The following is a 21,540-nucleotide window of genomic DNA, read 5'->3' on the forward strand; positions in this document are numbered from 1 at the left end:
AAGAATTCGTGTTAGGATTAAGGGGGGTCTCTCCCAGAGCCCCAAAGAGGTGGGTTTCAGGACCTCCCTGTCCTAGCATCCCCCCTCCGCTGCCTGTGTTGCCTGTGCTGGAATTAGTAACTACCTGGGGTAGGGCCCCCTGCTGGATGCTGGGGATGAGATGAATCCAGGAAGGAGGAAATGGCATTCCAGGTAGGGAACAGCATGAACAGAGGCAGAGAGAGGAGACATTTCAGTGTTATTTGGGGGATTATGCACAGTTAGATACTGCTCCAGGCAGTGAGGGATCAGAGATGAAGTTGGAAGGGTGAGCAGTGTCCAAATCACCAACAGTCTTACAAACCAAGAGAAGCTGACATAATAAAACGCAACGTTTGTTGAGGCTTTCCCTGTACTCCTATTAGTCCTCGTTTTATAGACTGAAAAACAGAGACAGAGAGGGTGTAAAGAACTGTGAAAGGCCTGAAACTTTACCCTCCTTGCAAACTAGATCACACAACTGGTGACAGGTAGAGGAAGGTTTCGAACTAGCACTTCTAGCTCTAGAATCCATGCCCCTGACCATTAGGCAATACTGCCTCTTGAGACTGGACTTTATCCCATAAAGGGTGGGGAGCCAACAATAGGTTTAAAAGCAAGAGAGTGACCTGTTCATGTCACAGGTTTAAAAAGTCATCTTAGCAAATAAACAGGCCAGTTTAAACAAGTTTCGACTCTAGCCTCTGGACCCTCTTATCCAACTATCCCCAACTCTCACCGGGCAGCTCATATAAAGGTGGCACCATCTGGTGCCAAAGCCACAGTGCCTCTGCTGCTCTCGGTGGCAGACCCCTCCCTTGGCCTCCCCTGCCCTTCCCTGGAGTTTCTACAACAGTTTTCCCTCCAGATGTTGTGTGTGGGTTTCTGTCCTCACACCGGGATTCCCGGTGCCTCATGCAACCCTCAGGACCTCATGGCCCTCTCATGCCTGCCTTTGCCTTCAGAGAGCCTGGCCCACCTCTCAGTCCAGCGATGCTCCCTCCAGGCCGGGGTTCCAGGTCACTGCTCCAAGGAGCACAACTCATATCCACGCACATGCGGCTCAGGGGTTCATGGCGTGGGGTTGCATCTGCTTCGCTTTCAGTTTACATCTCAGATGATTCTGACGCCCAGAGATGGAGTAAGCAGGGCGGGCATCATCTCGGGGCTGGGGGCGTGGTGTGGGGTATATGGAGCATGTGCCCAGGGACCACTTGGCAGGATCTCAGTGGCCAAGCTGGGTCTCCTAGGGCTGTTGCCTCCTGAGAAATGTTCTGGTCTTTCTCCATCGCCAGCACTGTGCAGAGACTACACGGAGCCATGGTGGTCCAGAGCCCCATTCTGAGCCTCCCTTCAAGTCAAGAATGTGAGCTTGGAAGGGAGACAGTTCTGGGTGTGACCTGGGCTCAGGACTGACCCAGCTGTGGCCTTGGCCCGTGATTCCCCTTCTCCTTTATCCCAGGCTGCAGTGTCACCACCCACAGCCTTCTGAGTGCCCGCACAGCCCTGGGAACCCACTTTGGTCAGAAAATGCCTTGTGGAATCTTGGAACTGGAGCCGGATTGTGAAGGATGGTAGGATTTTTTTTGTTTGTTTAAGTTATTAATTGCAGAGGTAATTTGCAACAAAATATATAGAGACATATTTGACAGGAGAAACTAAGAGACTCCTCCACCACCCACACACCACGCCCCACTCCCATTCCTGCTTGTTCTTTCGAGTGCCTGGTCCACAGCCTGCCAGGGTTTGCCATCCTAACGTAGACTGCAGTGGGGAGAGGGGCCTTCTCTCTCCATGGTCTGAGCCCCCAAGGAGTCAGGAGAGGAACTTCTGCGGCCCTTCAAGATCACAGGAGGATTTTTTGTTTTTGTTTTTGTTTTTTGATGGGGGTGTGGGGGAGTGAACTCTGCTCCTTCAGGAGGTCAGGAGCGGGAAGTGGCCATAGTATAAATAGAGATTGGCTCGAAATCTCCAGTCTCCTGCCCCCAACACTGGCCTCTTTTCTTCCTCTCCCCACGCCCACCCGGCTCCATTCCATAGTCTGCGTCCAGTCAGATGTGTCTGAGCCCAAAATGCTGCTCCAATGCATACTAGCTGTGTGACCTTGGACAGCAACCTGACCTCAGTGGGCTTCAGTTTCCTCATTTGTATTGTGAGCTTGTCCACTGTGGGGCTTAATTGGGACCCAGGCTTGTAGCTCTCTCAGCACAGAGCATGACAGGGGAAAAGCTCCCCGCAAGGTAGCCGTTGGCATTACCGGTTCGCGGAGGGAGCCAGAGCCCTGGAGGCGTGGGGTGGGGGTCGCCCAGGAGTCCTGCCGCGCAACCTTCGGGCTGTCGCCCTCTGCATTGTGACCGCGGCAAGATAAATCTCTCGGCGCCGCTCCCCGCGCCTCGCCGCATCCCGGGCGGAGCCCCCACCTTCGCGCCTGGAGCGGAACGGGTGCGAGGCTGAGCCAGGGCCGGCCCGGGGGAGCCGGCGGGGCGGGGCCGCCGCACCCTCTACCCCTCCCCGCCCGCCCGCCCGCCGCCTTCTCCTCCTCTCGCTGCCGGGGCTCAGAGCGGCGGCAGCAGCGGCCGTGGCAACAGCTCCCGCTCGGGCTCCGGCTCCTCCCGCTCCCGCTCGGGCCCCGCTCGGCCCTGCGCGCCCGGGCCCCGCGCCCCGACCCCGCCGCCGCGCCTACCGGGGGCCTCGGGCGCCCCCGCCGCCCGCCTCACGCTGAAGTTCCTGGCCGTGCTGCTGGCCGCGGGCATGCTGGCGTTCCTCGGTGCCGTCATCTGCATCATCGCCAGCGTGCCCCTGGCGGCCAGCCCGGCGCGGGCGCTGCCCGGAGGCGCCGACAACGCTTCGGCCTCGGGCGCCGCCGCCGCGTCCCCGGGCTCGCAGCGCAGCCTCAGCGCGCTGCACGGCGCCGGCGGCTCGGCCGGGCCCCCGGCGCTGCCCGGGGCGCCCGCGGCCAGCGCGCACCCGCTGCCGCCGGTGCCCCTCTTCAGCCGCTTCCTGTGCACGCCGCTGACCGCCGCCTGCCCGTCGGGGGCTGAGCAGGGGGACGCGGCGCCGGGAGAGCGCGAGGAGCTGCTGCTGCTGCAGAGCACCGCGGAGCAGCTGCGCCAGACGGCGCTGCAGCAGGAGGCGCGCATCCGCGCGGACCAGGACACCATCCGCGAGCTCACCGGCAAGCTGGGCCGCTGCGAGAGCGGCCTGCCGCGCGGCCTCCAGGACGCCGGGCCCCGCCGAGACGCCATGGCCGACGGGCCCTGGGACTCGCCCGCGCTCATCCTAGAGCTGGAGGACGCCGTGCGCGCCCTCCGGGACCGCATCGACCGCATCGAGGTGAGCGCCGCGCCCAGCGCCGTGCCGTCGTGGGGGGCTGGGGGGGGCTAGGAGGGGCCACTCTCGGGCGTCTCATGCTCCCGCCGCCACCGCCGCGCTGAGGGTCCCTGGGGGACCCTGGCGGGGGACGGGGGCGAGTCTCTAAGCCTCAGATCTACCATCTGTGTAAAGGGGATGATGGTTCCTTCCTCGCCGGCGAGAAGCGAGGATTCTGGTAGGACATGCGGGCCGGAGGCTGACACCGCGGCGCAGGAGAAGGGCTCGGTTTTCCTCCAGACACCTCTGTAAGCCTCGGTTTCGGCGTCTGTAAAGTGGATATAAGTGTCCACTTGGCGTGCGGATTGATTCAAATGTAGGTGTGTGAAATGCTTGGCACGTACTAGGACCTCGTTAAATGTCCGTTTCATTTCCTTCTGCCACACGCCCCCAAAGCAGCACCAGCACTCACTCCCTCTGGTCAGGAAATCCATGTGCTGTGCATAGGACTCGCGGGCTCCCCACCTGCCGAAGAGCGGGGAGCAGAGTGTACCACAGGCTAAACCCGCGCGCCCCTCACGGCTTTGGACCTCCGTATGCCCCACCGAGGACCGGACCACGGGCCTGGAGGCAGGAGCTCAGGTGGTGCTGGCCCAGCCAGGGTACTTGGAAGCCAGCAGCTCTGGGATGGGGACTGAGTGGCGAATAGGACCCCACCTGAGTTCTTCCTCCTCCACTCACCTTTTTCAGACATTCTTGGCTCAGGCTTCGGGTCAGACACAAGAGGTCCGACGGAGAGGCCACCCTGGGCCAGTCATTTCTCCCTCGAAGTCGCCACATTCCTACCTCCCTGTGAGAACCTATTTGGAGAGGGAGCTGGACAGACTGACAAGACAGACATCTTGGGAGGGCGTTAGCGACAAAACTGGACCTGTAGAAGGAGGGGGGAGAAAGGCCAAAGCCCTTGCTGCCCCCTTTACTCTCCTCCCAAGCCGGGTGCAGCTGGCAAAGGCAGAGGAAGGGGAGGGGCTGGAAGGAAGGATATGTAGGGACTCCCCCTCTCCTGTGGCTCTCTCAGTTAAATCTCTGGCCAAGCAGCACAGGTGATGCCCAGGTGGAGGGCTGGCCACGCCCCTGGTCCTGTGGCGCTCCACAAAGTCTGTGCTGGTGTCCGCACCCACCCCACAGGGTGTCAGAGGGCAGCCTGGCAGCTTTCACAGACAACCCTCTCACCTTACAGGTGAGAAACCTGGGCCTCGGAGACCTCTAAGGTGGGCAGCAGAGGCAGGAGGAAAGTCTGGGGGTCTTGTCTCTCCCACCAGCATCCCCTTTTCCCACTCTAGCCCAGAGGATTTCTAGGATGAGAGTCAAGAGCAAGAAATAATAATAATCAGGGAAATACTGAAAGTCAGCAGTGAAGGGGAGTTTCGGTCTCCTCACCTGTAAAATGGGGGCAATAATAGCACCTACCACATTGGAGTGTTAGGAGGATTGAGTGAGTTAGTCTTTGTCAAGGACCCAGAACAGTGTCTGGCGGAGATACGCTCAATCAATTTGAGTCATTGCTATTTTTATCATTAAGCTATAACATTACTAATGTTTTAAATAGCCAAAAATAAAAAGGGGAACAAAATTTCTTTTTAGGAACTAGACTATTAATGTAAAAAATATATATATTTGGTTTTCGAAAAACTTCCTCTTGCCTGCCCTAGCCCCTGCTCACACACCCAGATGGCACCCGTGTTTCCTCCCATGTCTGGGGCTGGCAGGGCACCTTGTCCTGGACCTGTTTCCCCAGCATCTGTGCATTTGGCAGGGTGAGCTTCTCTCCACTCAGCCTGCTGATGCTGGGGGTATCCTGGTGGCTGGGATTTGGCACCCGGTCCTTTTCCCAGGTTGGGGTAGTCCCGGCTTTGCTACACACACCCCTCTTGCTTTCTGACTGCAGTGGACATGGAGAGAAAAAGGCAGAGGCTGCTCGCCCACCAGGTCTGCCTTCTGAGCCTGGCAGCGGCAGAGCCAGCGTCTTTGGGGGTCTTTGGAGGATCTGGGGTCTGGAGCCCAGCAGACGGGGGGATCAGACTACTGGTCTCAGTTAAACTCCATCTACCCATTAGCCCCCGTCTAGTTTCTCCCGTCTCTTCTCATCCAATATTCTCAAAAGGATGCCCCCAGATTTTCAGGGACTACTTTCTCCCCACTCATCTCTCTCCCACCATGGCACACCGAAAGTGCTCATGGCGGCATCACCAGAGTTGATAAACTGAACAGAATGTTTCAGTCCTTATCTTGCTGGCCCCCTCTCTGACATCTGACCCCGTTGATCATTCCCTCCTACAGATCTCCATGCTCTTGGCTTCTAGACACCTCTTGCCTGCCCCTCCTCCCTCTCTGCTTCTCTGTCCCCTTTCAGGGTCCTCCTTAATGTTTGCGCTCCTCCTGGCTCTCCTCTCACTTTTCTGGGTGAGCTCAGCCGCACCCTGAGGCTTCCAACATCCATTCCACTGTAGCGCCTCGAACCAACTTATCTCCAGCCCAGGTTTCTCTCCTGAGCTCCAGCTGCTTGCTGAGCACCTCCCTCTGGACGGCCCACTGGCCCCCTACCATCATTGGGTCCCAACCTGAATTCAGGTCCTCTGACTTCTCAGGTGTGCTCTGAGAAGCCATGGTTAACTCCTCCTCTTCCCTCCTCCTGCCAGTCAGCCACATCACTCTGTGGATCCTTGCAGCAGCCTTGCTGGTCTCCCACCCCCAGATACAACCTTCCATCCATCTTCCTCCAGGCAGCCTCAAGGATGGTCCTTAAGCCCATAGGATCCCCTATGGTGCAAACTCCTCAGCTTCCTTCCAGGCTGCCATTTTGGATCTGGCCCATCTCCCAGTTCATTCCTGCCTCTGCCTAGACTTCCCCCAGAGTGCCCATCCTCATTTAAGAGTGTTCTGAGGACATTCCTCCCAGAGGCCCTCCTGCATCACACTCTGTCCACTGCCTACCTCCACCCGTGCTCCCATAATCCTCAGCACATCCCTGTTCATCCCCACCTGGCACATCTCTGCATCACCCCTCTCCCACCCCACCAGGCCAACTACCAAAGCAGAGGGAAGGTCACGCTGGCCCAGCCTCTCCCCGCCAGGCCTCATGTGGGAGCCACGTTCGAGGGCATAGGAGAAGTCGTTTGTCTTCTTGTCTATGTTTTTATTTTTGTTATTGTTGTTGCTATTAATTGAAAGAAGTCAAACTTCTTTTTGTGAGGAGAATCACATTTAATTCTACTATTTTATTTGTTTTCGCAGCTCCCTTTTGGTCCTTTATCCAAATGTAGACATTGTTCCAGAGCTGGCAGCATTGCTGGTAATTACCCTTTAATAGCCATAATACCCCGGGTCCACCGTGGACTCTACCATCCATCCGTCCCCTGACCATCTCTTGTTGCTGGAAATGTAGGTTGTTTCTCGTTATTCTTCTTCTAGATGCTCACTGCGAGATCAATTTCATGTGGATATTTGTTTTTTTTTTTCTTTTTAAGTCTGTTGAATTATTTCTTTAGGCTGAGTTCCCAGGAGTGGTATTACTGGGTCAGAGGATATTGACTTCTTATGGCTGTGGCCAAGAACCACTTTCCAGAAGGGTTGGATGATTTATGTGGCAACCAGCTATGTAGGCATGTTTCGGTGTTCTAATTTTGCACTAATTTATGTGTAAAATGAAACCTCGAGTTTGATTTAAGCAGTAATTCTCTGACATAAACCGCATCTTTATCCTGGCCTGGCCAGCTGGTCACCTCCCCGATCCTGGATTCGGAGCCATGGTAAGGAACACCCCAGTGGTGGTCGCAGAAGACCCTTGACTTAATAACAGTTTTAGCTCACACTTACTGAGCGCTTACCGTGAGTCGGGCACTGCACATTATCTCATTTAATTCTCATAAAATCTCTATGAGGGAGGTGCTATTCTATCCACCTTTTACAAATGAAGAAACCAAGGTTCAGAGAGGTTAAGAAAGCAGCCCAAGGTCACACAGCAGTGGTGCCTAAATTTGACATTATCAGTGTCTGGCTCCAGAGCCCTCATTCTTCATCATTAAGTCTACAACCTCAACTACCTTCGGGAGAGTGAGAAAGACAGGTGAGGGCAGTGCCTCTTGCTCGATAGTGCCCTGGGCCATTTCTGCCTTGGCTCTCCCAGAGTGATGAGGGCCAGTCCTCACAGGCTCGTCCTGCTGGCTGGCAAGATAATCAAGAGGCTCTCATGGGAGCTTAGCTGATAACAATAAATAGCAATAACAAGAAGTAACGTTTATTCGGCACTTACTACATATGTATTAGTTTATCCAGTCTTCAGCCCTATGAAGTAGGCTGTACACATTCCCATCTTACAGATAAAAGCAGAGGCTCAGAGAGTCTGGAGAAATCAGAGCCAGGCAACCCCCATCCCTGCTTTGGTTTCCCCTCTGTAAAATGACACAGTGGGCCAGATGCTCCCTAAACACCTTTCAGCTCTAAATATTCTCTGAAATAGGGAGGATTGTGGCATAAAGTTGATTCTTGCTTGTGACTTTAGGTTAATCTCTTTGAGCTTCCGTTTTCTTATCCGTAAAAGGGGTGGAAGGATGGGCTAGGTTTGACCCAGGCCCTTTGGTCTCTAAATTCTGAGTTCTTGGGCAGATGCCTCCTGATAGGAATTGGGATGGGAGTTACATATGTGTGCAGCCCTCAGGCCTCCATCTACCGACTCCCAGACCTCCAGTTCCTCAGGGAAGTCTGCAGATAAACAGAGTGACTTAGAGAACTTACTGGTGCCTTTTCTAAAATCTGTTGGTTGCTTTTACTTTTCTCTTATATTATGGCCCATTCTGGAAGCTTCTGCTCTGTGGAGGGCTGGTCCTCCTGACCCCACTTCCGTGGCCATGAAGGGGGCCGACATGAGAGGTTCTTTCTGCTCATTGGCCTTTTGTTAGAAGACATGGAACCTCAGGGCCTTCCAGCCACCTCTCCCTGTCACTGGCCTCTTCCCATCTCCAGGTGGGGCACCTGCACTGGGAAGCCCTTAACCCCTACTCCTGCCAGTGAGGCACCTTCACTCTGGCAAGAAATCTGGTATTTTAAGCCCCAGCTCTGGAACCTGCTCCCTGTGGCCTCGGATCTCTCTGATCCTCAGTTTCCCTATCCGTCAAATGGCAGGGCTGGGCAGGACACCCCGAGGACCCCCAGTGCTCTGTCATCCTGTGCCCTTGAGGCCCTTCGCCTCTGGCAGGCCTTCCCTCGAGAGAGGAAACCTGTTATTCCAAGCCTGGCAGGAGCTGCTTGGGCGGAAGGCAGGGCCTTCCCTATGGGACTTTTATAAATTTTTTTGAGGTATATCTTACATTCGAGACATGTGAGAGCTTGCATGTCTTACTTATACAAGACACAAACCTTAAGTGCACGCCTCGACGAAAATGTATTTATGGAGACACCCATGGAAGCACCACCCAAGAGTCAGAACACTTCCAGTGCCCCAGAAGGCTCCTTGGTGACTGCCAGAGTCAGTACTTCCCCAGAGGTACCACTGTGTCGGCTCCTGTCACCACAGATCAGTTTCATCCATGTTCGAACTTCATTCACTTGGACTCAGACAGCTGTACCCCTTTGTGTCTGGTCTTTTCATTGAACATTATGTCTGGCATTTGGTCATACTGTGTTTGTCAATGGCTCATTTTTCAATGCCGTGTAGCGTTTCCATGTACGGAGATGCCTTCACCGACTTACGCATTCTTCTATGGAGGCACATTTGGGTTGTTTCCGGTTTGGGGTTATTACCGATTAAGCTGCCGTGAACATCTTGTGATGTCTTTCGGTGGCTGTACGCTCTCCTTTCTCCTGGCTGCATCTGCAGGAGTGGGGTGCCCGGGTCCCAGAAGAGGCATATATTTAGCTTTCGGTGGAGCTGCCGAACGCTTTTGCAGGGCGGCAGTGAGCATGTACATGCCCGCCCACGTGTGAATCTTGCCAGCCTTGGTATGGTCATTTTAAAAACGCTCCCCATTCTGGTGGGTGTGCAGTGCTCTCATTGTGGTTTTAATTTGTCTTCCTCCCATGACTCATGATGTTGAGCACCTTTTCTATGCTTATTGCCATTTTGTGAAGTCCCTCCCTGGGGAGAGGTAAGAGGAGGTCAGGGGCTGGCGCTCCGCACCTAGTGAGAATGTAGTGTGATTTTCCCAGGACGTGATCCCCACCTAACCCTGGGGACAAGAACTGTGGCAGCCAACCCAGAGTGGAAGCACTTGTGTGCCTTTGCGCTCTCGTATGACTCAGGGGAAGCTAAGGATCAGAGAAGCTGAGTGGCTTACTGGAGGCCACACAGCACCAGAAGCTGAGCCAAGACCGCAACCAGGATTTTCTGTAAAAATGGCCTGAGGGTGGGGGCCTTGGTCTTTGCTGCAGAAAAATGGCCGGGCTCCGAAGGTGTGTGGGCAGGCAAGGCCTGAGAGGGAATTCTGTGGCCTCACAGCGCAGCCGCTTAAGCAGGAGTGCTTGAAGGGAGAGGCGAGGGGGCCTGGGGTGGGGTTGTCCTATCACTTACCCTGGGGCCTCAGAGCCCAGGAGGGTATATGAGACAGACCTTCCGAGAGCATTCTCCTCCTCCCCTGTCCTCGCCCTCACCACACACCTTGACTTGGCACTCTGGTACACAGAGGCCCATCTGTCTTCTGTTCATTACAGCTCCAAATTGGCACCGGGGGCCAGGACCAGAGATCAATCTGGCTCTGCTGCCTGCTCTCCTGACCTTTCCTGCAGGGTTAGGCAGAGACAGAGCAGCTGGGCTGGCTCCTGGGGAGGGACGAGGGGAGCAGGATGGCCCCTCTGAGAGGCCTTCCTTGCGTCACCCCATGCCCCTGCCACCAGGGCAAAGCTGGTGGCTCCTTGTTGGTGCTCTTGCTGTCACAGCAAGACAAGTCTGCCCCCAGCTGAGCACACCTTATTCACCTCTGGAGACGCAGCACCTGGCACTTGTAAGAGGCTGCAGGGCTGAGAGCATCCTCTGTGCCGGCCTGAACTACGGGCCTTAACAATAGTCCCACAGGAACTAATGCACTATTACCATCCCCATTTCTCGGATGAAGAAACAGAGGTGCAGAGAGGTTAAGAATCTCGCCTTGGTCACTCAGCTGGGATTTCGGTCTTGGCGTCTGGCTCCAGGGCCTGCGCCCACATGGTTCCTATTCGCCGTGCCTTCCTGCCTCTCAGTAACAACAAATGACAAGAATAATATTGGTTATGGCCATTTGTCAGCTACTTATTATATGACAAACTTCACATTTGTTCTTTTGCTTTGTCATTACTTTTATCCCAAAATGTAGATACTAGTGTTATCCCAATTTTACAGTTGAGGAAACTGAAGGTTACGAGACTTGAACACTTTGCCCAGGGCCACAGATTCAGTAGGTGGGGAGCCTAGAACGACACGGGCCTGTCTAACATGAGAGTCATGCCTGTACCCATGGTATTGTGTGGCCACGGTACAGTTGACGAATGGATGGATGGATGGATGGATGGATGAATGAATGAGTACTCTGCAGTCCCTCCAGAGAAACCCTCTTTCCTTCTTCCTTGGAGCATCTTAGCTCAGGCGTCAGGGAAGCTGCCATCTGGAGGGTGAGCAGTCACTGGCCAGAGAAGGTGGGGTGGGAGGGGGAAGAGTGTTCTTGGCAGAAGGAACAGCACAAGCAGGGGCCCTAGGGTGAGAGGCATCTGGGGCAGCTGGGGACTTTCAGTGGGAATGAAGTGTAGCCTGCAGGGTGGGTAATGAGAGCTGAGATCTGGAGGGAGGGGGACTATTGAAGGATTTTAAACAACGTGGCTGGATTTGCAGTTAGGCGGCTGCTTCTGGCTGCTGTCTGGAGAAGGGCCAGGCTAGGAGCCCAGGGGACGGTGGTGGCCTGGACTAGGGAGAGGCAAAGGGGCCAAGTGAGGCTATGGTTAAGATTCAGGGTTAGGTTCTACCCTCGGAGACTCTGCTTTTCAATTTTTTTCCCATTTTTTAAAGAACATCATGGTGAAGGTTCTCAGACATACACAGAGGTATAGAGAATACCATTCAGGTCCCCACCCAGGCTCCAGAACCAGAACGTTGGCGACCGGCTGCTGTGCCTCCGAGCCTCCCCACTCAGCCCCAAGAGAGGGTCACCACTGTCCTGCCTTCGCATTTCTCTCTCCATTCATTTCTTTGTGCTTTTACAAATACGTGATCTAGTTTTGAATCTTTGAAACTTTATTTAAATGGAACCTAACTGTTCTTCTGTTACTTCCCTCTCTATATATAATGATTGAACAAAAAGATTAATGTTGGAGGTGGAGAATGGTTGGCCCCTTTGGGAGATTTTTAAGTAGTATTAGTGATAATGATAATTACCGACACTTACGTAGCACGACATGTACCAACTTTGCTACCAGGGCCTTATATCTATTAACGCGTTTAATTTTCACTACAATGTGATGAGATATTATTGTTGTACCCTTCTTGCTGATAGGGAAACTGACGCACTGCAGCTTTACATAACAAGGTCACTGGGCTGGTGGAGCCAGAGTGTGGGCCCGGGTAGACTCACACAGCACGTGAGGGATGACCAGATGGGGGAGGTGAGGAGACCTGACCCACACCAGGCCTGTTCTCTTCCCATACTGCCCTGCCGCCCCTGGAGCTGGACCTCATGCTGTCCTGGTCCAGGGTAAGCTGTGCAGAGGGTAAGTCTCTGGCCCTGAAGCCACCACCTTCCTTCCGCTCCCCAAAGGAACGGAGCAGTCCCCACCTAGGGACAAGGCGGTTGGGTCATCCACACATCCTCCTAGCCTCTGAGCCACTTCGCACAGACAGGTCCTTTCTATCCAGGCCCCTCTGTGAAGCTGCCCCAAACCGCGGCCTGACAGAGCCTGACAGACCCTCCCATCCTTCTCGTGGCTGTGAGGTAGTCTTCTGCTGGCCCTCGAGGCAGGCAGGGCAGCCGGCACTCTGCCCTCTTGACCCAGACTGTCAGGATAGGATGGAAGAATGAGAACAGGTTCTGGAATCAGAAGGGTCTGGCTGGGGTTCTGGCTTTGCCACTTTGCAACTGTGTGACCTTAGGCAGGTGACTTCGCCTCTCTGAGCTTCGGTTCCCTCATCTATAAAGTGGGCCTCCTACCCAGGTTGTCGACAGGGGCTGTGGCATGTTTTCACAGTGCTTCCTTGGTGCAGAACCTGGCACACAGCCTGACAATGACGACAGCTGCCGTTAGCATTCTTATTACTAGTGCTAATGAGCCCAGCATGTTGGCACTGAGCTGGACTAGAACCCTGGGCTCTGGCTCAGGCCCTATACACTTACACCAAAGCCCACCCCAGACTCTCAGCACAACAGACCGTGGGTTCCGAGCCCCCATCTTTCTGCTGCATCAAGACCCGAGTGGGGGCGATGATGGCATCATCCTGCCCCCCACCATCTTGGGCTAAGGGCCCACTTGGCATCAGGCTGGGAGCCCACGCAGCACAGCCCGCGCCTGAAGCAGATGGGAAAGTTGGGGTGGGGGCCAGTCATGTTCTTCTGATTCAGACACTGGGGTGGGGAGGGGGCCACACACGATCCGGTGAGCCCACCTCCTCCCTGGCCTTCCTGTTGGTGGCAGAGCTGGTGGCTGTGACAAAAGAACAGCTTGTATACCCACCTCCCTCAGCCTGCACGGTTTCTCCTGGAAACGTGTCTGTGTAAATAGCACTCCACGCCTGTTCCTCCCTGGCAGGTCTTCCTCCCTCTGAGGGAGGAAGGAGAACTCTTCACTGGAGAGAGGAGGCTTTGGCTCCAGAGGTGTCGGCTTTGCCCAGCCCCATCAACACAGAAAATACAAAAGGACTCAGGCCTCGGTTTCCCCATCTGTGAAATGGGGACATTAAGAGTAGTACCAACCAAAATGAGTGGCTTTGAGGATTCATGAGTAAATACGTGTAAAGTGCCAAGGATGGGCCTGGCACGTTGTCTCATTCAAATGTGTGCCCTTCATGCCAAGCCTGGCATAGTGGAAGGAGGGAAACTGAGGAAACTGAGATGGTGCCAGGGCAGAGGAGACCCAGCCACGACCCTTCTGGCACTGAGGCGAATGCACTCGGAGCTGATCGCCTCAGCCCACAGTTTCCTGGAAGTCCAGCCACCTCAAAATGCAGTGGGTGGCAGGTCCTGTCGCTCCATGGGCTGCCGTGGTCAAGAGCAGGTTCTGGAGGTGGAGAGCTCCCCATCGGCTAACGTAGTCAAGGCTCACAGTTTACATTCTGCTTTTACAGTCCATGAGGCCTCGACTTCAACTCTCCCATCCTTGCCTCCGTCCTGGGGATGGCCAGAGCGGGGCCAGTTGTGTCCATTTACAGAAGGCTTTGTAAAGGCTTCTGCCCACCCCACCCTCATCAGTTTCCTTACCCTGGACCAGGACAGCAGAGTCAGGATTCCTAGGACCCTGGGGAGTCAGAAAGAGCCTTCCAGATAGTGAAGGTTAGTGTAACAGGGGTGAGGCCGCATGTCTGTGGGGCCAGCTTCGGGCTGGGCTCTTCGAGGTTAGCCCAGCTACCCCCACTCTCGGGATGAAGTGGCAGAATGGAGTATCAGCCCCTCCAGCCCTTCAGTTCCAGGTCATGTCACTATCCGTGGTGACATCTCCCTTCCCTCAGGTGCTGAGTGTGGCAGTGACACTCTGCCTATACTACCCTCTCTGCCTCCCAGCACTTTGAGGCAGGGGACACATTTATCCCCTCATCATATGGCTAGAAAACAGGTTCAGAGAGAATAAGGGACCTCTCCAATGTCACCCAGCAAATGACCAGCAAGTCCAGGCCTAGGCAAATCGATGAGGCTGAGGAGGGGTCTTCTATACTTGCCCTCAGCCCTCAGGGCCATCCATGTGAGACACAGGGCACTCAGGAAATGTTAGGCTATGCCCTCAGTTTTCTGCTTTGCCCTCAGCTGTCTCTTCAGCACCCGGCCAGGGCCCAGCCTACCGCAGGTGCTCACTGAGTATTTGCTCAGTGAAGGAATCGGAATTCATTGAGCTCAGGTCTGGGGCTAAGCCTGGGGGCAGAGTCCAGGGAAGGCTGAGTGGAACTGCCGGGCCCCTGGGGAGAGAGGAAGGTCTAATTTGAGTCCTGGAAGCTTATTGAATTATTAATTTCCCCTGACATGTCTGCCAGAGACTGTCGCTTCCCAGTGTCTGAACCTGTGACCTCCCCGGCCCTCCTCTCTCCTCCAGCAGGGGACAGGGAAGGAGAGGCCACCTGGGCTTCTGGCCCAGTTCTCCTGCCCGCTGGGGTCTTAGGCAGAAGAAGGTGACTCTAAACCATTTTGTCTTCATCCTGGGCAGGATCAGGGTGTCAGAGATCACCTAATCATTACCACAAACCTTCTAGACAGGTATAATTGTCCCATGTTGCACACGAGGAACCAGGGGTTCAGAGAGGTAGAGGCATTGCTAAGGGTCACACAGCAGGTTAGTTCTCAAGCTGGATTTGAACCCTGGGCTATCTGACTCCAGTGTCTGTGATGCTCCCCTGGATGGCTACCCTACTGGAGCCCTACTCCAGAAGCCTCTGAGTCTGCCAAGTGCCCACACAGGGCCTGGCACCATCGTAAAGAAGCTTGGTGAGCAAAGACTAAGACAGTTCCCTGCATCGAGGACCAGTCAGTGTACAACCTTCCGGTTATGAAGGACTCAGCTGTGGTTCAGAACTCTGACTGTAGGTCGGAACCACCCAGGGAGCGTTTCTAGCGCTCCACTGCCAGTTGCCCACCCCGCCGTAGGCTGAGATGTCCTCAAGGGCAGGAGCCAGCCTGCTTTCAGCTCACCATCGTGCACCAGACTGACCTTGGTCAAGCTGGATTTGAAGCCTGAGCTAACTGACTCTGTGATCTTAATTAACCACATGCTTCTGGATACCCAGCACACATTCATTGCCTGAAGCTGGTATTGCCAGCCCCACTTTGCATATGGGGAAGCTAAGACTCACCTGGGGGGTTGGGAGGTTTCTGAGCCCTGTGTCCCTCTCTTCCCTCCCTCTGAGTGACCTCGCATGCCTCTTTCTCTACCCTGTGAACAGCAGGAGCTCCCAGCCCGTGTGAACTTCTCAGCTGCCCCTGCCCCTGCCCCTGCGGTGCCCACCGCCCTGCATTCCAAGATGGATGAGCTGGAGGGGCAGCTGCTGGCCAAGGTGCTGGCACTGGAGAAGGAGCGTGTGGCCCTCAGTCACAGCAGCCACCAGCAGCGGCAGGAGGTGGAGAAGGAGCTGGATGCCCTGCAGGGCCGCATAGCAGAACTGGAGCATGGTGGGTCCTGGGCCCCGCAGAGGGCATAACAGGTGAAGTCTCAGTCCTCAGATGGGTCCTCAGGATGGCAGATAAACTGGAAAAACCTTTTCATGCTCTCCAGAGGCTAAAGCTAAAATGGTGGGGAGGAGGCTACAAAACACAAGAGGGAGAGACTAGCTGGGGACGATCATTATCATTATTAACAGTTAGTATTTTCTGGCACTTTTTAGACTGGGAGTGGGATAAGTACTTGATACATCAGCTGGTTTAATCTTCACAAACCACACAGGGATGGTATTGTTATTATCTCCATTTATAGATGAGGAAACTAAACCTCAGAGAGGTCGAATGACTTACCCAGAGTCCCTCAGCCAGTAAGTAGTGGATCTAGACTTCACATAGCAGGTCCTCAGGGACTAGTAGCCCCATTCAGGAGTGTGCCCTGCCCACCCCACCCTCATCAGTTTCCACTGACCCCCACTGTGTCCCCCTTGTCCACCCTCCTTAGGCTCCTCGGCCTACAGCCCCCCTGACGCCTTCAAGATCAGCATCCCCATCCGCAACAACTACATGTATGCCCGCGTGCGGAAGGCTCTGCCTGAGCTCTACGCCTTCACCATCTGCATGTGGCTGCGGTCCAGGTCGGGGGGCACTGGCCAGGGCACCCCCTTCTCCTACTCAGTGCCAGGACAGGCCAATGAGATTGTGCTGCTGGAGGCGGGCCATGACCCCATGGAGCTGCTGATCAACGACAAGGTCAGTGGGGGCGGGCAGAGTGCGGGGGATGGGGGCAGGGGTCGCCCTTTTGGGAGCACCGCACTGCACTGGGCCCCACACCTATGGGACCTTTCAGTTCTCCCACTCAGGGTATTCAGCACACATGCCAAGCCTCCCGCATGCCAGGTTGGGTTTGGGGAATACAAAGACAAACCGGGCCTGGGGCTGGCTGGAGGCGGGGGCTCATGTCCAAGAGAGACCGTGAGTGTGGTGTACCCATTTACAGGGGAGACACGTGAGGCTCACAGTGACCCAGCTCTAGGAGCAGGGCTAGAAGTGTCTGTCCTGGGGGCCCTGCTCATTCTCCTGGAGAAAGAGAGAGGTCCAAGGACCTACTTATAGAGGGGCCCCTCCCAGAACCCACCGGAACCCTGCTCAGCAGGAGGTGCTTTTAATAGGTGTCCTGGAGGCGGGGGAAGGAGATGGGCCCGGGGGCAGTGAATTTCTCTTGTGATGCAATATATCCTAAGAAGACCTAAGAAGCTAAACTATATCTCTATCCTGCTACCCTGTTCTCTTCATACACCCCCTGGCTGCTGTCCTTGGCTCTGCGGAAGCTCAGCACTCAGTTCTTAGAAAAAATTCAGCACCATGGACAGGGCACAAAGCAGCTCGATTCCAGGAACCTCTGGAGCTCTCTTGACCATCAACCTCACAGGCTACTCACAGTTTCCTTTGTATTCCGACTTCTCAGCCTTTGCTCCTGCTGTACCCTTTACTTAGTTTGCCTTGCAATGAAATGGTCCAAGTCCATTATCTTTCCAGATGTATTTAGTCTCCATGTCGTCCATTCCCACAGGCCTTTATTGTCCTCTGGGTCTTTATCGTCTATGTACCTTCCAAATGGCCCCTGTGTTATTTTGTCTTGTAATATGGCCTCCCGTGCAGACTCAGCTCATTTACAGCTAATACCAGATTCGTATCCCCAGTGCCCAGAGCAAGACCTGGCACCAAGTGGGCCTCAGAGAACGTTGTGTTAAATCGTGATGTCAGAGAACTTAAGAGATGAAAGAGCCCTTCGGGAGCCCCAAATCCACAGGCAGCAAGTACCTTTCATCTCCCAGGCCAACTCTAATCCATCGGCAGTGGCTTCCGGGAGCACCGGGATGAGAAACATTCTGAGGCTGAGTCTAGGCTCATGATTGATTAGCCATGTCTGCCTTTGGTGGGGGGAGGGGCAAAGGTGGCTGCATATTTGCCATCCCTTCCTGACCTCACTGTGCAGATGAGGAAACCAAGGCCAAGGAGGAAAGGGCAGCCTCCCCAGGGTCCTACAGGGGCTTGGTTCCTGGCCTCTGAGTCCAAGGCTTGATCCCCCGCCACCTGTACGTCTCGTGCCCAGCTGTATGCCAGGCACTGTGTGAGGTGTTCAGGAGGTGAGACTGGGGATGTGGCTTCAGCCCCACATGAGCCAACAGGCCTCTTAGAGAGTAAATAAACTATTTGGAAACAACTGAAAAACAACACTGACTAGTCCCTTCCGATCTGAGTGAATCTGCCAGGTTAGGTCATGGGGAAAGAGGAAAGAGTGATGGGAAAGAACCCTAGGCTGAGAAGAAGGGGAAGGTCAAGCCTTCGGTCAGTCCCTGGAAAGAAGGACATGGGTCTCCTGGTCCCCCCACCTCACTGCTCCAGCCTGGGCCTTGTGACATCTGACTTGGGGCTGGGGGACCTGTGTCTAGGTGGCCCAGCTGCCCCTGAGCCTGAAGGACAATGGCTGGCACCATATCTGCATCGCTTGGACCACAAGGGATGGCCTGTGGTCTGCCTACCAGGATGGGGAGCTGCAAGGCTCCGGTGAGAACCTAGCCGCCTGGCACCCCATCAAGCCTCATGGAATCCTTATCCTGGGCCAAGAGCAGGTAAGGCTCAAGGCAATATTGGGGCTTGAGGCCCAGGTAGATGTCCCACCCACCCAGGGCCCCTGAGGAGGAGGAGCTAGGTGGAGACCTTGAAAGCACAGCAGAGATCACTCAGTCTGACCCAGCCATTCTGCAGATGGTCGGGCAGACTGAGGCCCAGAGAGAACAGGGACCTGCCCAAGTGGCTAGAACTCGGTGGCGGGCTAGAACCACGGGGGCGGGGCTTCCTCTGGGACTACAGATGTGGGGGGCCTGACTCTGAGTCTAACTGCCTGTCTTTTCTGCTCTCTTCCTCCATGTCTCTCCCTTCTCTCTGCTTTCTTGGCTCAGGATACCCTGGGTGGCCGGTTTGATGCCACCCAGGCCTTCGTGGGTGACATTGCCCAGTTTAACCTGTGGGACCATGCTCTAACACCTGCCCAGGTCCTGGGCATTGCCAACTGTACTGGGCTGCTGCTGGGCAACGTCCTCCCCTGGGAAGACAAGCTGGTGGAGGCCTTTGGGGGTGCAACGAAGGCTGCCTTTGATGTCTGCAAGGGGAGGGCTAAGGCATGAGGGCCCCTCCCTTGCCTGCCAATTTTGGGACCTTATGGGAGGCTGGACATATGCCCTCCTCAGCTTACCTACATACTGGCCTCCCCTCCTGCCCCACTCCTGGCCATGCCTCTCATTTCCCCCACCTATACCCACACTTCCAGAATGTTCTGCCCTGTGATGGCTGTCCCTTGATCTCATTTCGATGGGGACAAGCAGCTCAAGTCAACAGGTCAAGCAAGCCTAGGGTGAGTCCAAGGCCTGGCAGGGGTGGGTACCAGAGCCTGTGGCTCTGCCCACCCTCCTGGCATTATGCCAGAGCCATCTCTTACCCACACTACACCCTGTCCCATCAACCACATCTGATTCCACTGATCTCAGTGGCATCCGCCATGGGGGTGTTATGGGTGAAGGCCCACTGTCTCAGTGGCAGGGGTGGCCATCCACCCCTTGTCCCCCATGCAACAGGCTTGGCTCCTTCCCCTCAGGGCCACAACAGGCTGTAGAGCTCTACCCGCAGTTGAGAAGGGGATGACAGAGACAGAGGAGACTCAGACTCACCCCTCCTCCATCTTTCCACCAGCTGACAGTCAAGGGCAGCAGAATCCTGATGGAGCCTCTCCCCCACAGCCCCACCCACCGCACCCACACCCACACCCTCTCTCTTCCTCCTCTTTTCGCGTTTCTTTGTGTGAAGTGGGTTGACTGTTGGTTCTGTGCCTGTCCCAGCCCCATCTCCATTTCCAGGCCATTCCCTTCCTTCCCAGCTCTGGCCTGGAGGGTTAGGGACCAAGACCCCAGGAGGCCAAAGGGCCATAGTCACCCCTTGTACCCATCCACAGCTGTGCCCACTGTTAGCATGGTCGCCTCTGTGGCCAAGACAGGGCCTGGGCCTCTTCAGCTGAGTTAGGAGCATCATGAGGCAGAGACACTGTGCCATAGGAGACCCAGACTCTGGCAAAGCCACATTACCTAGCCCCTCTGCATGGCCCTGCAGCCTCTGTGGAGGGAAGGAAGGAAGAAGCCCAGTGAGCAGGGAGAAGCATGGAATGGTACACAGCACTGCTGGACGAGAAGCAGGAGCCCTTGGTTCCTAGCTAGATCTGCCGTGTGGCTTTCTGTAAGTCCCTGCCCTCTCTCTGGGCTGGCCTCTCTCATTTGTGAGCTGAGGCCCTTGCTTTGGTTGTTTCTGAGCTCTCCAGATCAAACGTGAGATGGTCTGTGATTTCAGGTGGATAGGGTAGGGCAAGCTGGAGAACTTTCCTGGTTGAACAAGGAGCCTGGGACTGGGCAGCAGATGGGATCTGGCTAGGCATGGGCCAGGGTCAGCAGCTGGCTCCAGAGAGTCAAAGGCAAGGGCAAAGGGCAAGGCAGCCCAACCTCATGTGCAGGTTGTAAAAGTCAGCTCTTCTGGATCCCCCTGCCTGGCACCCTTGCCTGTCTGAGAGTGTCTCAAAGGCTGGTGGCTTCCTGGTCCCCACGCTTGAGTCCTCACCAGCTTCCCTAAGAGAGTGGGAGAATATCAGAGCTGAGAAAGCCACCCAGTCTGACCCCTTACTTGTACAGCTAGGGAAGAGCACAGAGAGGGCGAGTGACTTGCACAGGATCACACAGCACAATGGGACAGAACCAGGACTAAAATCCAAGACTCTGACGCCCCCTTCAGTGCTCTTCCCCCCCACACCATACTGCCTGCTTTTGAGGGTCTTTGAGTCCAGCCCGCACCTAGAAGATGGACATTCGAGAGGTCAGAATGCTTTCCAACATGACCACTGGAACATCCTCCTTTATGAAACACACATTTTGGCATCTCTGTCTCCTGGGAGGTGTGATTCCCCAGGCACGCTGGCAGGAATGGAGCGCTGAGAACACAGGTGTCCCTCCCCTGCCAATCACCTACCAGGTGTCCAGGCAGCTGCAGGCTACCGAACTCAGTGGGCATGGGTGCCTTTTGCTCGCCTTTGTGTTTCCTGCCTCCGCCCCCCAGGCCATTTAATCTGTGGCATGGCGTGAGCGCTGGGCCCAGTGCCCTGGAGGCTCCTCTGAGACTGCCACCTCCAGCCATGAGATCCTCATTTCCATTTCAAGAGCACAAGTAGACTTTTCAGCACCTCCGGCCCAGCTCCCCCTAGAAGAACCTAGAAGAAGGAGCGATGGCGTGCTTCCGCCAGAACCTGCTGAGATCTAGGTTGCCCTGGTAACAGCCAATGACATCAGCCCAAGTGCTGGGTCAAGCATCTCATAGTGACATATGCTGTTGCTGAGGTGATGGCAGAATTTGGAACTTAGATTTCAGGGACACTGGACACTGAGCTTTATTGGGTTTCTATTTTGGGTTTTAAGGAAGCAGCTTTTGTGGAGGCCTTGGGGGAAAGAATGAGTCTTAGGAGAGAGGTGACAGGACTTGCTGGATCGCTTGAGCCTACTCAGAGGCATCATCTCAAACCCTTTACACTTTGTCATGGTGATGATAAGACTCCTGACGTCTGTGCTGAGTGACCCTGGTCAGCCCTCCAGAGGGAACAGGAACGAATGGAGATGTTGGGGTGCAGACTCTTCAGTCTGGACCATTGGTGAGTGGTCTGGATCCCCATTTCCAGTCCAGGAAAAGCCCCAAAGTCCCCACCTCCCCTTCATACATTTGCTGAGTGCCTGCCGTTCGGACGCCAGCTTTGATCTTCAGCTGCTCCCAGGCACAGCCAAGAAGACACGGAGGAGGATCTAGAAACGGTGCTCGA

General features: G+C 55.2%; 1 protein-coding gene across 1 annotated transcript; it reads left to right on the plus strand.

The window, feature by feature from the left end:
- The first annotated feature begins 1,338 nt into the window (after positions 1–1,338).
- NPTXR (neuronal pentraxin receptor) lies at positions 1,339–20,601 on the plus strand. The gene is made up of 7 exons (XM_039878292.1): positions 1,339–1,384; positions 1,481–1,592; positions 2,478–3,351; positions 15,422–15,647; positions 16,138–16,385; positions 18,089–18,268; positions 18,599–20,601. Exons 1-7 carry the CDS (start codon positions 1,339–1,341, stop codon positions 18,821–18,823), a joined length of 1,911 nt encoding a protein of 636 aa, XP_039734226.1. The 3' UTR covers positions 18,824–20,601.
- The last annotated feature ends 939 nt before the right edge of the window (positions 20,602–21,540 follow it).

Source organism: Pteropus medius, unplaced genomic scaffold (assembly GCF_902729225.1).
Source record: "Pteropus medius unplaced genomic scaffold, Ma_sr-lr_union100, whole genome shotgun sequence".
Taxonomy (NCBI): domain Eukaryota; kingdom Metazoa; phylum Chordata; class Mammalia; order Chiroptera; family Pteropodidae; genus Pteropus; species Pteropus medius.